At 61.1% G+C, this 15121-nt stretch overlaps 1 protein-coding gene across 1 annotated transcript; it reads right to left on the reverse strand.

Moving 5' to 3' along the window:
* Positions 1-961: 961 nt before the first annotated feature.
* On the reverse strand, positions 962-14792 carry CACTIN (cactin, spliceosome C complex subunit). The gene is made up of 10 exons (XM_033854762.2): positions 14474-14792; positions 11652-12138; positions 9037-9132; positions 8433-8578; positions 7493-7655; positions 7292-7406; positions 3948-4140; positions 3314-3436; positions 2943-3223; positions 962-2442 (listed from the first exon to the last, which is right to left on the reverse strand). Exons 1-10 carry the CDS (start codon positions 14644-14646, stop codon positions 1952-1954), a joined length of 2268 nt encoding a protein of 755 aa, XP_033710653.1. The 5' UTR covers positions 14647-14792; the 3' UTR covers positions 962-1951.
* Positions 14793-15121: the final 329 nt, after the last annotated feature.

Here is a 15121-nt window from a genome sequence, read left to right on the forward strand (position 1 = left end):
AGAACAAGGCCCGACCCATCTGGTGACCAAGCACCCTGCTAGGCGCGAAAGTGCCTCCCGGCTCTGCCCCCGACTCAACCCTGCTCCCTGCTCCCGGGGCCTGTCCCACACTCGATGACAGTGGAGCAGGCCAGGGATTAATTGGTAGCGGCTGCCCAGAGGATTCTAAGATTGCTCTGGCAATCAGCAATTGATTACTAACGTCTGTGGAGGGTTCCAAAGGGGATGGATATGGTCTGTGTTCTGCTCTAAAGGGTAGTCTTCATTCTGGACCAGGCTGGCTGGGTGGGACAGGGTCTGCAATGGGGATTGGGCGTCCCATGACCAGATGCACTTCCCTGCCGAGGCCCCAAGCCCTGCTGTCTAGAACATGTTTATGGATGTATGAGCATGTGTGGGGTGGGGCAGGGCAGTGGAGGCCAGAGCTGAGCCAGAGGCTCCTGGGACATTGTTAAGTCGGGGTTGGTAGATGACCAGTGGCCTGGGGAGTGTCAGCCTCAGCGCTGGGGATACAGGGGCAGATTACTCTCTGTGGGGGGCTATCGTGGGCCCTGTGAGGTGTGGAACAGCATCCCTGGCCCCCACACTGCGATGTCAGGAGCCCCCCAGATCATGACCAGCACAGATGTCCCCAGACACCAGTGAGCATCGTCCCCTGGCCTAGGTGAGCAGCTGCGCACCTCCTGGAGCGTTCAGAAGTACAGCCTCCTTCTGGGAGCTGAGGCCGGGGGTGGGGGACAAAGCGGGAGGAAGCCCTCAGACTACCAGGGGCTCCCTGAGGAACTGTCACTGACTATCTTTAGGTGTGGTGGTTGTTTTCAAAAGGTCTTCTTGGCTGTTTAGTGCCTTAGTTGTGACAGATGTGCTGTGGTTACGTAAGGCGTTAACAATGGGGACAGCTGAGTGTGGGGTGCGGGAACACTAGACTATCTCTGCAGCATTTCTGAAAACCTAAACTTATTCCAAAATAAAATGTTTATTGAAAAGAAACATGCAATCTCACAAGTAGACCAATTAAATGAAAATAAACAAGATTCCCCCCCACCCCCCCCACCTAAAAAAATCGTTTTAAAGAAACAGCCTGAAACAGAAACGTTTCCAGATGAAATAGGGTATTTGGGCGAGGCTGTCTGAGGAGCTGGCAGCGGCCCTTCAGGCTTCTGACCACTTGAGGTTGGAAATGTCTCCGTAAGAAAACGCTAAAAGCAATCTGTTTCTGGGGTGGGCCCGCCTGGGGCACCGCTGACAGTCTATGACTGGGTGAGTGATCGTACCTGCCAGGCCCTTGACTGCCCGTGTCTGAGACTTGCCAACAAGGAGGGCAGCCCTGTGGTGGCTGGGAAGTGGCTCTAGGAGCGCAGCCTTGAGGGACGCGCAGAGGCCCAGAGGCCCGATGGGGCGCCACAGCCGCACCCTGGGGCTCCTGCGCTCGGTGGCTGTGGAAGGATGTTCCCAGACCTGATGGCGGGTGGTGACGCATCCTCCGTGCCCACCGGGCGGAGGCTGACCCCAGCCAGCACCAGGGGCGAGCTGGGGGACCACAGACGTCCCCGGATGGCCTCTCCGGGAACATGCACTCAAGGGCCTGGAGCCTGGGTCCTGAAGCCGCTGGCCATGTCCAGGGGCTGAGCAACGCCCTGCAAGCCCCCCAGAGCCCCGGTGATGCAGGGCCTGTTTCTTGGGTGGGGCTCAGCGTCAATCCAAGGACTGAGGTCTGGAGACGCCTGCTTGGTTCCCTGGGCTCTGAAAATCCCATCAGCAGCCCCTCCTGTGCGTCAATGCCCCAGGCCCGCCTGGTGGTGGGTCCCCTCAGCTCTCTGAGGCAGGCTCCGCAGCGACCCCTGTTCACACCAGGAAGTGAGGCCCCGCAAGGAGGAGGCCCAGCCAGGGGAGGCTGCTGGCTTCCCACACCCCTGGTCAGTTCGCAGGGGTCCGGGAGGGGGCCCGCCGGTCACCGGCGGTAGCGGTAGCGCTTGAAGTGGAACCAGAGCTGGAAGATGCCGTTGGCGAACTGGCAGCGGAAGCCGTGGCGGTGCGAGTACTCCCACTCGCGGTTGACGATCTTGAAGGCGATGTCCTCGTAGGGCGGCCCGGCGTGGAAGCGGAGCGTGGCGAAATCCTTGTTGTCGGCGCAGGCCTCCAGGAAGTACTCGGGCGTGGAGCGCTTGTCGATGAGGTCGGGGTAGAAGATGTTGAACTTGTAGCCCTGCACGATCTTGGGCGGCGGGTTGTCGAAGTCGTAGTGCGTCTGGTTGTACTTGTTCCACTCGAAGCCCGTGTGCACGCGGTTGAAGAAGCGCGGCTTGCGCGGCCGGTACTTGTCCGCCCACAGGTAGGCCTTGCCCGTCAGCGGCATCTCCACGCTGAACTGCGCCTCGTCCTGGCCCATGCCCTCCTTAGCGCGTCGGAAGAAGATGTCCTCCGCGCTCTCGGTGGCGTCGCCTGCGGGCGGGGCGCGTTAACCGGGACCCCGGCACCGCAGCCTCCCTTTCCCGGTCACATGCCCCGACCCGGGCCCGCCTGCCCGGTGCCCCCCGCCCTCCCGGGTGGGCACCAAACACCACGTGTCCCCTGCCGGGTTGGCCGAAGAGCCTGGTGGTCAGAAGCCCGCAGTGGGACCCCCGGACCGGGGCCTTTCCGAGGCCGTTTCTCCGCTGTTCCGGGACGATGGCTGCCCAGGAAGGCCAAGGCCCGGGCAAGCGGGCAGTATAAGGAGCTCAGAGCAGAGCTGGGCACGGGAAGTAAAGACCACCACCCCTGTGTCCTTGGGACCAGCCAGCCGGTCACGCCCACAACGAACAAACGAGCGAGCGAGCAGGTGAATGAACGGACACTCTCAAGAGAGTAGGCGGCGGAGCGCAAAGCAGGATCGAGAGCGGGTTCACCACCAACGCCCCCTTCACCAAGGGGAGGCTCCGCCCCCTGCTGGCCCCGCCCCGCACCTGTGACCTGGAGCTGCTGCCTGGACAGCTGCAGGCGCTGCAGGTCCTCGTCCGGCTCCAGCACGTGGGCGTCCAGCGGCAGCTCGTGGGCCGTGAGCAGCCGCGGGCTGTACTTGCCGGCGTCGTAGTCGTCCAGGCTCTGTTGGATCAGATCCTCCTCCATGAGCACCGCCTCCCCGTCCGCCTCGCCCTCCGCCGGTGCGGCGGCTTCTGCCTCGGGCTCAGTAGCGCCACCCTCCGAGGGCCCGGGCGGGGTGGGGGCCGGGTCCTCAGTCTCCAGGCTGCGAGAGAGGGCTGGACTGAGCGGGGCGGGCAGTGGGCGGGGCTTGTAGTCCCGCCGCCCGGCAGGGGACGTCCAGACCCAGGCCTACCTGTGGCCCGGAGACTGCGGCTCCTGCTTGAGGATGGGGAACAGGGGCTCGCTCTCCACCCCCTGCTCCTGCTTCAGCTTGTACAGCTTCTGCCGCAGCACGTCCTGGTGCCGCTCGCGGAGCCTGGAACGCAGGCCGGGTGGTCACCCTGACACTCCAAGGGGGAAGGCCCCCCCCAAGGACTTCTCATGACCCCCCCATTTTGCTGCAAGGACCCGGAGTTTGAGGGCAGCAAGTGGCCACGACACAGGCGGACACCGGGAGGGGGCAGGTCCCTGTACTGGGGTGTTCACATGCAGGTGTGACCTAAGGGCCAAGCTGGGCTGGAAAAGGATGGGGCACAGGCGAGGAAGAGGATAAATTTAGAAGTGACTGCACTTAGCGGCAGACAGGGGCCGTGTTTACATGACAGCGCCAAGCACGAGGAGAATTCATACACAGAGGGTATGCGGCCTGTGGAAGGCGGGGGACAGCAGCCTTGAGGGCTTCCTGGGATGTCCGCTGACCCGGGGAAAACAAAGACCAGGTGCTAAGTAGAGGCCGGAAGGAAGGCGGGCAGGCTGCTGGGGGCTGGGCGGGGGCCTTCCAGCTGGGGCCCCAGCTTGTGGCTCCCAGGGAGGCCCCACCAGCTCACCTGGCACGGGCCATGTGGGCACGCAGCTGCTGCAGCAGGCTCTCCCAGTAGCCCATGTCTAGGTTGGGGCCCCCGGCCCGTATCTTGCCCTCGATGCCCTGGAAGATGACCTGCAGCTGGCTGTACGTCTTCCCCTTGAAGACCGACTGCACGTCGGAACTGACCGAGGCGTTGACCCCCTCTCGCCGCTCACCTGCAGTGGGGTGAGGGCTGCTCGGCATGGGGCTGGGCCCAGGTCCTAACCCTCTAGACTGAGAGGCCCCTGAGGGTGAGGCCAATGCTGCCTGACCCCAGCTCTCCCTCACAATGGCTGGCTTCCTTGTTTGTGGCTCATCAGACAGCACGCTGTGCCCTTCCGACCCCTGCCCTGCCCCAAGGCCCCTGCACATGCGGTGGGTGCTTCCCACCAGCAATAAGTTCTTCCACATCGAGTCCGCCTCCTAGATCCCAGCCATCCTCAGTCCTCAGCGAGAGCATCCTTTCTACTGGGAAGCCTTCGTCAACTACCAGACTGCTCCCTTGGCCTGGATGCCTGATTCCCGGCTTTCCAAGGGCAGGGAGCTCCGTACGCAGCTGCTGGGTGAACGTGGGGGCAGGCAACCGGCTCGTGTTCCCTGCTCCAAAGCCGGCTTCTCCAAGCCCAGATGATCAGACAGGGTCAAGAACCCGAGTCCCCTCCAGCCAACCAACCTGGGACCCTGGAATCAGCACCTGGGCTCCCAAGCAGCCCTGGCCTCAGCAGCAGACCCACAGGGCCGGCAGCCCGGCCTCGGTCTGTAGCAGGTGCAGACACATCACGGGACCAAAACCCAATTCGGCGACACCCTTCACACCCGGCCAAGCAGAGCTGCATCCTGCACAGACCTCAAACAGAAGCCAGGCCTCTGCTCGCTCAGACAGACGGAGCCACCGGTGCTAACTTACAACCCAAACAGACAGCCCCAGTGGGCGCCGCTCCCACAGAAGCCCCGGGTGCTGAGCCACTGCTTAAAGGAAGCCAGGTCCTGGGTTTGGATGCCACCCAAGGGTCCACCAACAGGCCTGGCTGGAGAGTGCCGGCTGAGTGCCCTCTGGGACACCATTTCAGGAGAGGGGGTGGCACCGTTTGGGTGGGGGGAAGGCTTCTCCTCAGAGATGCTCCCTGGGAGGACCCACAGGGATTGTAAGGGGACCCACTTCCTACTGCACGCTCTATTGTACAGTTAGGATTTCCCAGCTGCAAAGAGAAGAAAAGGAGAGGGGGGGAAAAAAAGAAAGAAAAGGGGAAAAGCGAAAGGAAAGGGAAGGGCCAACTTAATTTAAAATGAAGGCCGCCTCTGAGGGGCTCCAGGAGTGGTGAAGACAAGAAGTTCCCCCTCTTCTCTCAGAAATCAGGCCAAAAGAAGACAAACACAAACACTCTCTTTGAGGACACCTGGGACCCTGACCGTAACATGCGAGAAGGGAAAGGGGACAGAGGGGTGACTGACGTGGCAGGGAGGGGGAGAGGGAAGGGAAGTGCCACAGGAGGGACCGTGGGCAAGGCATGCGGGGAGCCCTGGAAACGGAAGGGACCCAGCACAACGTCCCCCTGCCCCGCGGCCACCAGCCAAGGGGAGAGAAGACATTTCCTGACACGTGGGACGCCAACAATTTCCTGCCTCTCTCTACAGTTACTGGAGGATGCGAGGGCACAAACCACAGGAAAGAGAGATGTGGGGTCCCAGAAAGGGGCTCCTCCTCTGGGGCGAGTGCAGGAAGCTGCAGGAGGGTGGCAGCAGACAACCCACCCGCGGTGGAAGAGGGAGTGGGGAGAAAGGGCCCAGGGACGGGGCAGGGGGCCTGATGGGAGCCTCCCAGGTGTCTGACCCCCTGGGGAAGGTGGGGTCGGTGGTGCAAAATCCCCCACCCACGGTCCTTGCGCTGAGGCGTTGGCATCCTAAGAGCGGGCGCTGTTTTGAATGCTTGACGACCATGTACTCACTCCTCTTCACGCAATCCTCCCGGAGGTGTTTTCTCAACCCCGTGCGATGCAAGGAACAACCAAGCTCTGGGGAGGTCACCGATCGGCCCCAGGTGGCCAAGCTGCTGGGCGGCCCGGGTGTGCACCCAGAGCCACACCTGTAACTGTCATTCTGTCCAAGGGCCCTGCAGCACCCTCCCAACCAGCACCACTGCCACCAAAGCAGATGTTTCTGGACATGCATTTATTTTTCGTCATTGTCGTTGTTGTTTTTGGCCGTGCCACGTGGCTTGCGGGATCTTAGTTCCCCGACCAGGGATTGAACCTGGGCCCTCGGCAGTGAAAACACAGAGTCCTAACCACTGGACTTCCAGGGAATTCCCCTGGACACCCATTTCTGATAGCAAAGAGTCCTTTCCTTTCTCTGGAAATTACTACAAGATGTGCCCCGCTACGGGAGAAATAAAACTCCACTTACAAAGATAAAGGATGCTCCTCCTTTTCCTAAGAGGAAGGAAACCTCCCCGACCACCCCCAACTGAGCAGAGAACAGCACTTACACAGGCTCAGGAAAGGGAGGGCATTCGTCCTCAGCCACCATGGGTGGGCACTGACATGGAGCTGAGAGCTTAGTGACACAGGCTCAAGGCCCCCAGGAGCTAGATGTCATTAAAGCCGGTGGCTTCAGGGGGGCGGGAGGGGTGGGACTGCAGTGGTTGCCAACGAGCTTTTAGAACAGTGCCTCTCAACTGGAGTTGAATCTGCCTCCCGCCAGGGGACACTGGGCCATGTCAGGGGACATCTGTGGTTGTCACGACCAGGGGCTCCTGCCACTGAGTGGGTGGGGCAGGGAGGCTGCTCCACACCCCGCAGGGCCCAGGACGGCCCACAGAGAACGGTCTGGGCCCAAATGTCAGCAGTGTTGGGGGAGAGACCATGCTTTAGAGCTTGTCTCCCCTGCAATTACGTGCAGGCAATCATGCTGAGGAAAAGAAAAGTTGATTAGAGAAGCACGCCACGCTGCACAGGTTCCCGCCGAGTGCAGTCAGGTCCTGTTCTCAAGCGGACAAAGCCTCTGACGAAAACTTGAAACCCAAACAGAAAACCCACAGACGCCGCTCCCGGGAAAGCCCAGCGCTAAGCAGCTGTTTAAAGGAAGCCACTGGTGCTGCTTGGGTGAGCCCGCATGCCAGCGGGAGAGCGCCTCGCTCAGGACCCGCTGCCCCCGCTGCCCAGTGCTGCCCCCTGGTGGCTCGCAGACAGGCCCTGGCAGGGAGACCCCCAGAGAGGAAGCCGAGGCCTCTTCTGTGGAGCCACCCGGCCCAAGCGGCTCCCACCAGACCCAGAGGTGCCTCCCCGAGGGCACAGCCCGGTGTGTCTCCGGTGGCCCGGCCCGCATTACCTGGCCCCTTGCCCGAGGCCTCCAGCTTGCGAAGCTTGGCGATCTCATCCTCTGTGATGATGGTCATGTCCCGCCAGAAGTCCGCGTTCTTGCCCTGCTCGAGCTCCATGTACACCTGGAGGCGGAGGTGCAGACGGTGGGTGAAGGCACGCCCGGGGCTGGGGTGGCAGCAGCAGTGCCAGGCGCACAGCAGGGCCGTACCTGGATGTCCTCCAGCAGGTCTTCCATGTCGGCCACCGTAAGGCCGTTGAGGAAGGTGTAGGGCTCGTGCATCTCCACAGCCAGGTCGTCGTCCTCAGCGCTGATGTACTTGGCCAGGAGGTCGATGGGCTTGGCCCGCCCGTCCCGGATGCGGATCTTGGAGCTGCCGGGGAGCGGGGGGCAGTGTCAAAGCCGGGGTTGTGTCCACCCTCCTAAAGACCTCGCCCGCAGGGGTTGACCGGAGCCAGGGGAGGAGCCCGGCCTGCTGTGGGTGGTGGTCAGGGAAGGCTTCCTGGAAGAGGAGGCGTCAGGCAGAGGAGCAAGACAGGTCAGCTGGAAGGCACAGGCCCTGAAAGGGGCAGAGACGGGAGCAAGGGATCTGAAGAGCAGCGGGTGGGCGGGGACACAGGGTCAGAGAGGCCCACCCGGGGTGAGCGATCTGGAGCCTCAGTGCTGTGTGTGGGAAAACGCATCAGAGGCTGACCCTGGTCCGACCCCAGGGAGCCCTGGGACCAGGCAGGTCTGAGCCCCTGGGGGCTGGCGCGGCTGGTGAGCAGCAAGGTGAGAAGGGGGCCGGGCCTGGAGCTCACACACCCCGTGTGAGCTCGGGCAACTCTCGACACCCCAGGAGCCTCACTTCTCTTGACTCTAAACGAGGCTGCTGAGTGAACCACCCCGTGGCCTGGGGATGGCGGGGCACCCGGCACCCTCTGCTCAGCAGCACATTCGTGTGACCCCTTGGCACCTGGCCCCTGCGGAGACAGGCGCGATGAAGAAAGCGACGGAAAGCAGTGCGCGAAAGAGGGTCAAGAGGGACCCCGAGGAGGAGGAGGTGGAAAGCCGAGGGCCCAGGGGCAACACGGGGGAGTGGCGAGGCGCGCTCCCTGCACCCGGGGGCGGGGGCGGGCGGAGGGCTACGGGCGGAGGGTGGCGCACGCACCGCAGCTTCGCCTGCTGCAGGTGGAAGTGGTCCTCCTGCTCCTCCCACGTCTTGAAGTGCTCCGCCTCCTTCTCGCGCTGCAGCAGCTCCAGCTCCTGCTCCCGCATGGCCTTCTCCCGCTCGCGCTCCAGCCGCAGCTGCTTTACCTGCGGGCACACGAGGACATGAGCGGCCAGCGTACGATGGGGGTCTTGTGGGTCTGCCTTCATCCTGTCAGGCTGGGGGGCTCCCTAGGGGCGGGTGGGACCACACCCATGGCCCGGCCCCGGACACAGGAATCAGTCCGGGGACGCCTGAAACGCTGGACACACCCTGCGGCAGAAGGAGCCCTCCTTTTGCTAGAGACACAGCAGCCTTCAGCAGCCAGGGCCACTTTGGCCACCCAGCAGGGAGCGTCTTAGAATAAATCCCAGAGGCCAGCAGAGCCGAGCTGGAGGGAAACAGCTCTCTGGAGTCACTGCCCGAGCCCCTGGATCCAGCCGTGCCTGAAGCCAATGTCCCCTGGACTCTCCACGTAAGCCAATCAGGTCCCCCTTGACGTAAGCCAGGGTGAGCCAGCCTGGGAGCCCTCAGGAGGGAAGGAGGGTGGCCCGGGGCGCCCCACCTTCTGCAGCTCCAGCCGGTTGTCCTCCTGGATCCTCTTGTTCCGCTCCTTCAGCTCCTTCTCCTCCAGGTGGCTGATCCCCTTCTTCTCCAGGGCCTGGAAGGGCCAACGACACGCCCGCTGAGCAGCGATGCCCCCTCCTGCCGCCCACCCCAGGACCCCCTGCTGCTCTACGAGGCGGGCATCCACCAGACCGAAGCACCCGCTCTGCCGATGAGGAGCACGAGGCTGAGGGAGAAGTGACCTGCCCGCGGCCACACCCCGACTTCCAGCAGAAGACGCGGCCCCCCGTTCGCCTGCAGAATCGGTTCAGTACACTCCAGCATCGTGGGGCGCCCTCTGCCCCGAGCCGTGTGCTGAGACACAGGGAGAGGCAGCCCCGCCCCTGCAGAACACGACCATGTCACACACGGGACAGTCTTACTTGGGGCTGCTGACTCTTGTTTTACACGCAAACCTGGCTGCACCGGCTGGGTGGTGTCCGGCTCTCAGCAGCTCAGACCCCCAGCAGCCACGCGGAGGGGCAGAACCAGCGGCTGAGCGAGAGGGGGACTCTGAAAGCACACTCGCCGGGGTCCTGGCTCACGGACCCCTCGGGGCACCCCGAGCACGGAGAGCGGCTCCTCCCTGTCTGTGCCCTCACCTGATGGAGGGGCCCGGGCACAGGCTCCCGGAGACTCCCCGCCCCTCCCAAGTCATCTCACAACTGTTGTGGGTGGCACGTGCCAAGACCCGTGCCTCCTGTCACCTCCGCCGGCTCCGAGGGTCGTTCCAGGAGCCCCTGTGCACAGAAAAGCGTGCCCCCAGGGTGACACGGCGTGGCCCGGCCCGGGGCCACCGCCACACAGTGACAATGACCGCACTTCGTCTCTACGGCCACACACAACAGCTGCAGAGGGCCTGGACGGGGAGAGCCTGCACTCAGACACTGAGCCCTCGACCAATGCCCAGCCCGGAGAGGCATGTTCGTGGCCAACACCATGCCTGCCCACTCTGCCAGCCCAGCGCCCCGAGGACACCGGGACAAGATGCGTGACACCGCTCACACAGTTGGGCCGTCTAGTACCCTCCCCCGACTACAGAGGCCTCAGAGGCTGGGCCGGGGCTTCTCAGACGCCCCGAGGCCCGCTCACCCATTCGACATTTACTGAGGGCCGACTGCGTGCCAGCGCCTGGGACAGAGCCTGCCCCGTTGAGCTCACAGTCCACAGGAATTACACGCCATAAAGTGCGACATGTGTTTAGATGTCACCTTTGCAACGAGACCTCTCTGGACCCGTGCGTTTCAACTGCAGCCTCCTCGCCCACCCCCGCCTACCTTCGTTCCTTCCTCTGCGGACTCAGCTAAATGAGTTATTTACAGCCAGCCTCCCCTGAGACTGATGGCCGCACAAGGACAGGCGTCTCTCTCTGTCGCTCACTGACGCATGTGCAGGGCCCACACGGTACCCAGCACCCGGCAGGCGCATGATTCACGTCTGTTAGTAAAGCACTAGGAAGGGAGAAGCAGTGCCTTGATAATGAGGAAGAAACAGCCATGGGGAGGGCTTGGGAGTGCTCCAGGTAGAGGAATGGTGAGTGCAAAGGCCCTGAGGTGCTGTGAGCTCAGAGTGTATGTAGACAGCGGTAGATACGGTGGCTTCCGCCTGTGTCCACCAGTTCTCACCCTCCCCACAGCTGTGTCGGGTCGAATTTGTCCTCCACATAGGTATGTCCACGTCCCAACCCGGGAATCCGGGAACAGTTGATGTCGTGCCGGACTAGGCTGGGCCTTAGTCCAGTGACTGGTGTCCTTATAAGATGAGGGAACTCTGGACTCAGAGACACAGAGAGGAGAACATCACGTGAGGACACAGACACTGAGGGAAGACAGCCACGTGACGACAGAAGCAGAGACTGGAGTGATGCAGCTACAAGCCAAGGGTGGCGAGCAGCCACCAGAAGCTGGAAGAGGCGAGAAAGGATCCTCCCCAGAACCTCCAGAGGGAACGTGGCTCTGCTGACACCTTGACTTTGTACTTCTGGCCTCCAGGACTGCGAGGGAAATTGTGTTGCTTTACTCCAAGTGCCCAAGGCCCCGGCCGGTGGGTAAGGGATTGGTGTGTAGTTTTGCGGGTTTTTTTAGTCTTTTATTTATCTGTTTTGGCCACACCGCACAGAATGCGGGATCTTAGTTCCCAGACCAGAGGTCAAACCCACGCCCCCTGCAGTGGAAGCACAGAGTCTTAACCACTGGACCGCAGGAGAAGTCCTGGTGTGTAGTGTTCATCTCAAGGATGAGGTGACAGCTCTGAGGTGAAATCCCACCCTGGGCATGTGACGCTGAGAAGCTGTCTTGAGGTTAGGCTGGTTCTGTGGGCAGAGTGCCTGAGACTGTACACCGCACGAGACAGCGTGGGAAAAGCTGGCGGAGCCAGTGTGTGCACACGTGTGGGTAAAAATACATTCTCAATGGCCAGGTACGACCTGGGCACGTGTGCTGAGAATGCTAAGCAACGTCTTTGAAAATAAGTTGTAAACAGTTCATGAAGCAAAAAGCGGCAGAAGCACAGGAAGACCTGGCGAGCAACACAAGCAGAAGTAAGGGCTGTGGCCAGTGGCCACCTCGGGCTCACCTTGTTCCAGATGAAGGTGCCCAGCAGGTTGTTGTCCCCGAAGGGGTTGTCGGTGTTGGTGTAGCCCATGTACTCCTCGCCCCAGCCCATCTTCTCGCGCTGCTTCCTCTCCTTGGCCTCCTTCTTGGCCAGCCGCCGCGCCCGCTTCTCCTCGGGCGTCTCGAAGGCCTTCATCAACTCCTCCTGCTGCTTCCGCTCCTCGCGCAGGCGCAGCCGCTCCTGCAGGCTCTGCCGCTGGCTCAGGACCGCTGCCGCCGCCCGGGGGCTCTGGGAGTGGCCCGGGGACACGGAGCTGGATGCGGAGGAGCTGGGGGACCAGCAGTGTGGCCGCTGCTGCCACTGGCGGGCCCATCGGCCCCGCTGCCGCTGCCGCTCGTCACCCGAGTCGGACTGAGAGGAGCGGTCCTGGGAGCGCCGGTGGGCTGGCGGGGGGCTCCGGCTCTGCCTGCCTCGCCGCTGCTGCCACTGCTTCTCATCCGAATCCAACCTGCGGAGGGAACCCGTGAAGCTCTGCTCGCTGCCTGCTGGCCAGCCATCCGTCCCACCGCCCTTTACTGGGCGCCTGCTGGGTGCCAGGAGCTGTTCTAGGTTCTGGGGACACGGCAGTGACCAAAACATTGATGGCCCCTGCCTGCACATCAACAAACACACAGTGTGACACTAGATGGTACCATGAGCTACCAAGATAGTGATGCAGCACTGGGTGTGGAGAGGTCAGAGAGGATCTCTCTGAGGAAGTAACGCTGGAGGAAGTAGGGGAGGGAGCTAGGCAGACATCTGGAGAAACAGTGATCCAGGGAGAGGGCACAGCAAGAGCAAAGGCCCTGGGGCAGGAATTTACTTGGCTTATTCAAGAAGCAGCAGGCAGGCCTGTGTGTCTGGAGCAGAGTGAGTGAGGGGGAGAGAGGGAGGAGGGGAAGGCAGGGAGGCAGGCTTGGGGCCAGATGGTGCAGGAGCTACAAGCGCTGTCCAAGGTGTCCAGGGAGGGCTTACAGGAGAAGATGGTGTTTATCTGGTCCTATAGGACGGGCAGTAGTGAACTGGAGTAAGACTGTAGGGAATACAGAGCCTTGGAAGGGCACTGCGAGCAGGGAAGGCAACATATGAATCCTGGGGATAGATTCTTTAATGTTGGGGGCCTCTGAGCAACTAAATCTGTCTTTAGTTTGCCAAATGCTCCACTTACTAAGTTCACGTCAAAGAATCTACACCATGAAAATCAATTATTTGATTTTCAAGTACGTAAATACAGACTGCAAATCTAATCAAATCTTCATAAATGACATTGACTCTAATTACGTTTCTAGGGTGGCTCATTCTTGTGAAAAACTGAAATCTTAGAAACCCCTAGCTGATAATAACAAGATTTACAACTACATGTGAACCAATGCTAAAACATCAAGGCCAGGAGCTGAAACCAGAGTTAGCAAACTTTTTCTGTTAAGAGCCAGAGCGTCTATGGCACAACTACTCAACCCTGCAGTCACAGTGCAAAAGCAGCCACGGACAGTACATGAACAAATAGGCATAAATTTGTTCAATAAAATTTTACTTCTGGACACCAAAAGCTGAATTTCATATACTGGGTTGGCCAAAAAGTTTGTTTGGGTTTTTCTGTAACATCTTGTGGAAAAACCCGAATGAACTTTTCGGCCAACCCAAATAATTTTCACGTGTCATGAAATACTATTCTTTTGATTTTTTTTTTTTCTCCTCACCGTTTAAGCATGTAAAAACTATGCTTGGTCCACAGGCTGTAGTTTGCCAAGCCCTGGTTTAAACCATCTCTTTACTATTCCCTCTGCTTATATCTTCCTGGAATTCCTAGGTGACAATGATCTTATGAGACTCAAAAGGAAAAGCCACCTTCTCAAACCTAGAGAGTGATCAGCTATGTCTGACAACAGTCACTCTGGCTATGGTGTGGAGAACAGGCTGGAGGCATGGGAGACAGCGCACGCCTGGAGAAGTCCCGTGGAGATCCTGAGGGCACAGATGAGGACATCTGGGGGACAGTGGGGCAGGTACTGGCCTGAGTGTCACAGTCAGTTATGGGCTGAGCCAGCACTAGGACGCAGGTCTGAGAGTCAGTCCCTATCACGGTGCTGGTTCCTTTGTGCTGGAGCAGACTCAAGCCAAGTCTGGCCAGGTGCCCCACCTCCAGAGGAAAAGGGCTGCGGGCTGAGGGGCGGCTGAGCACCAAGTCTCAGGAGTCAGTTGAGTCCTGCCACCTGCCATCAACAGTTCTTCCCTCTCACACCCCACCTCCACTGGCAAGTGCTGTCACCTCTACTTCGGAAATCCCTCTCAAATCTCCCCATTTTCCCACTGTACCTCCCCACAGCCTCCCTCTCCTGAAGGCCATCATCATCTGTTGCCTTGACAGCTGCACTATCTTCCTCCTCCCTGGTGTCACTCCTGCCGACACGCTCAGTCCCTTCTCCACGCGAAAACCAGCAGGAGTTCTGCAAAGTAATCCAGACCACATCGCTCCCTGGTTCAAAATCCTCCACAGCTCCCTACTCCCCTCCAAATAACAGTCAAACCCTTCACCACGGTACACAAGACCGCACGATCTGGTCTCCCGCTTCCTCTCCGACCTCATCGACTCCCCTCCGCCTCGCTCACGGCGCCTCCTGCTGTACTTCCAACCACCAGGCGCCCTGCCTGGAACGCCTCTCGCTTTCCTTTCGCTGCCTGGTTAACCCCGACGTGCTCAGACGTCCCCTTCTTCAGGAAGCCCTCCCTGACTAACTCGGGGGTCTCCCAGCTCCCCGAGGGCTGGAGCCGGACCCCCAGCGCGGCTCACACAGCGACCCTACCTGCGCTCCCGGCTCCTCCGCCTGCGCCGCCTCTCGTCGTCCCGGCGACGTCGGTTTCGCCGCCCATGGCTCCCGCTACAACTTCGGCTCCGACTCCGACTCCCACTCCGCCTCCGCTGCCTTCGGCCCCTGCGACCAGCCGACCGCGAGCGAGAGCGTGTATCGCGACCCATCGGCTGGGACGGTGGCGTCGGCGCGGACACAAATATCCGGGACCTGCGCCGGGGGCCTTCCTCGATCGCGGCGCGTGCCTGGCTGCCCCACCCACGCCTGAGCAGGGAGCTAGGAACCCATCTCGCGGCTCATCCTTCGGGGATTCCGACCCTCCCATAACCTCCCCACCGTCCTCAAACGTGGCCTGCGTAATGAACTCCTGCCGGACTGTTGTCGCTAGGGCTGGGGATTCGTTCTTCAGGCAGTACTGGGGGCAGGCCCAGGTGGGTCCTCGAGCCTTAGGGAGCCAGAGGAGCAGTGGGCGGAGCAAGGACGAACCAGGAACTGTGAGGGGGCGGAGCTTGGGGAGGCGGGACCAATAAGCAGGTCCAGAGAGGAACTGGAGCCGGAGTGGGCGGGGCCTAGGAGGCGGGATCAAGAGAAGGCGGGGTCTTGGGGCGTAGCCAAGGGAGGCGTGTCCCGGGGGCGAGGTCT

Source organism: Tursiops truncatus, chromosome 3 (assembly GCF_011762595.2).
Source record: "Tursiops truncatus isolate mTurTru1 chromosome 3, mTurTru1.mat.Y, whole genome shotgun sequence".
Lineage (NCBI taxonomy): Eukaryota > Metazoa > Chordata > Mammalia > Artiodactyla > Delphinidae > Tursiops > Tursiops truncatus.

Excerpts from the sequence above, each read along its gene's own strand:
- CACTIN (XM_033854762.2), bottom strand. The coding sequence starts at position 14,646 with ATGGGTCGCGATACACGCTCTCGCTCGCGGTCGGCTGGTCGCAGGGGC. Across the intron at positions 7,656-8,432 it reads CTGCAGCAGGCGAAGCTGCG|CTCCAAGATCCGCATCCGGG; the intron begins GTGCGTGCGCCA and ends GCTCCCCGGCAG. Across the intron at positions 3,437-3,947 it reads GCCCACATGGCCCGTGCCAG|GCTCCGCGAGCGGCACCAGG; the intron begins GTGAGCTGGTGG and ends CCTGCGTTCCAG.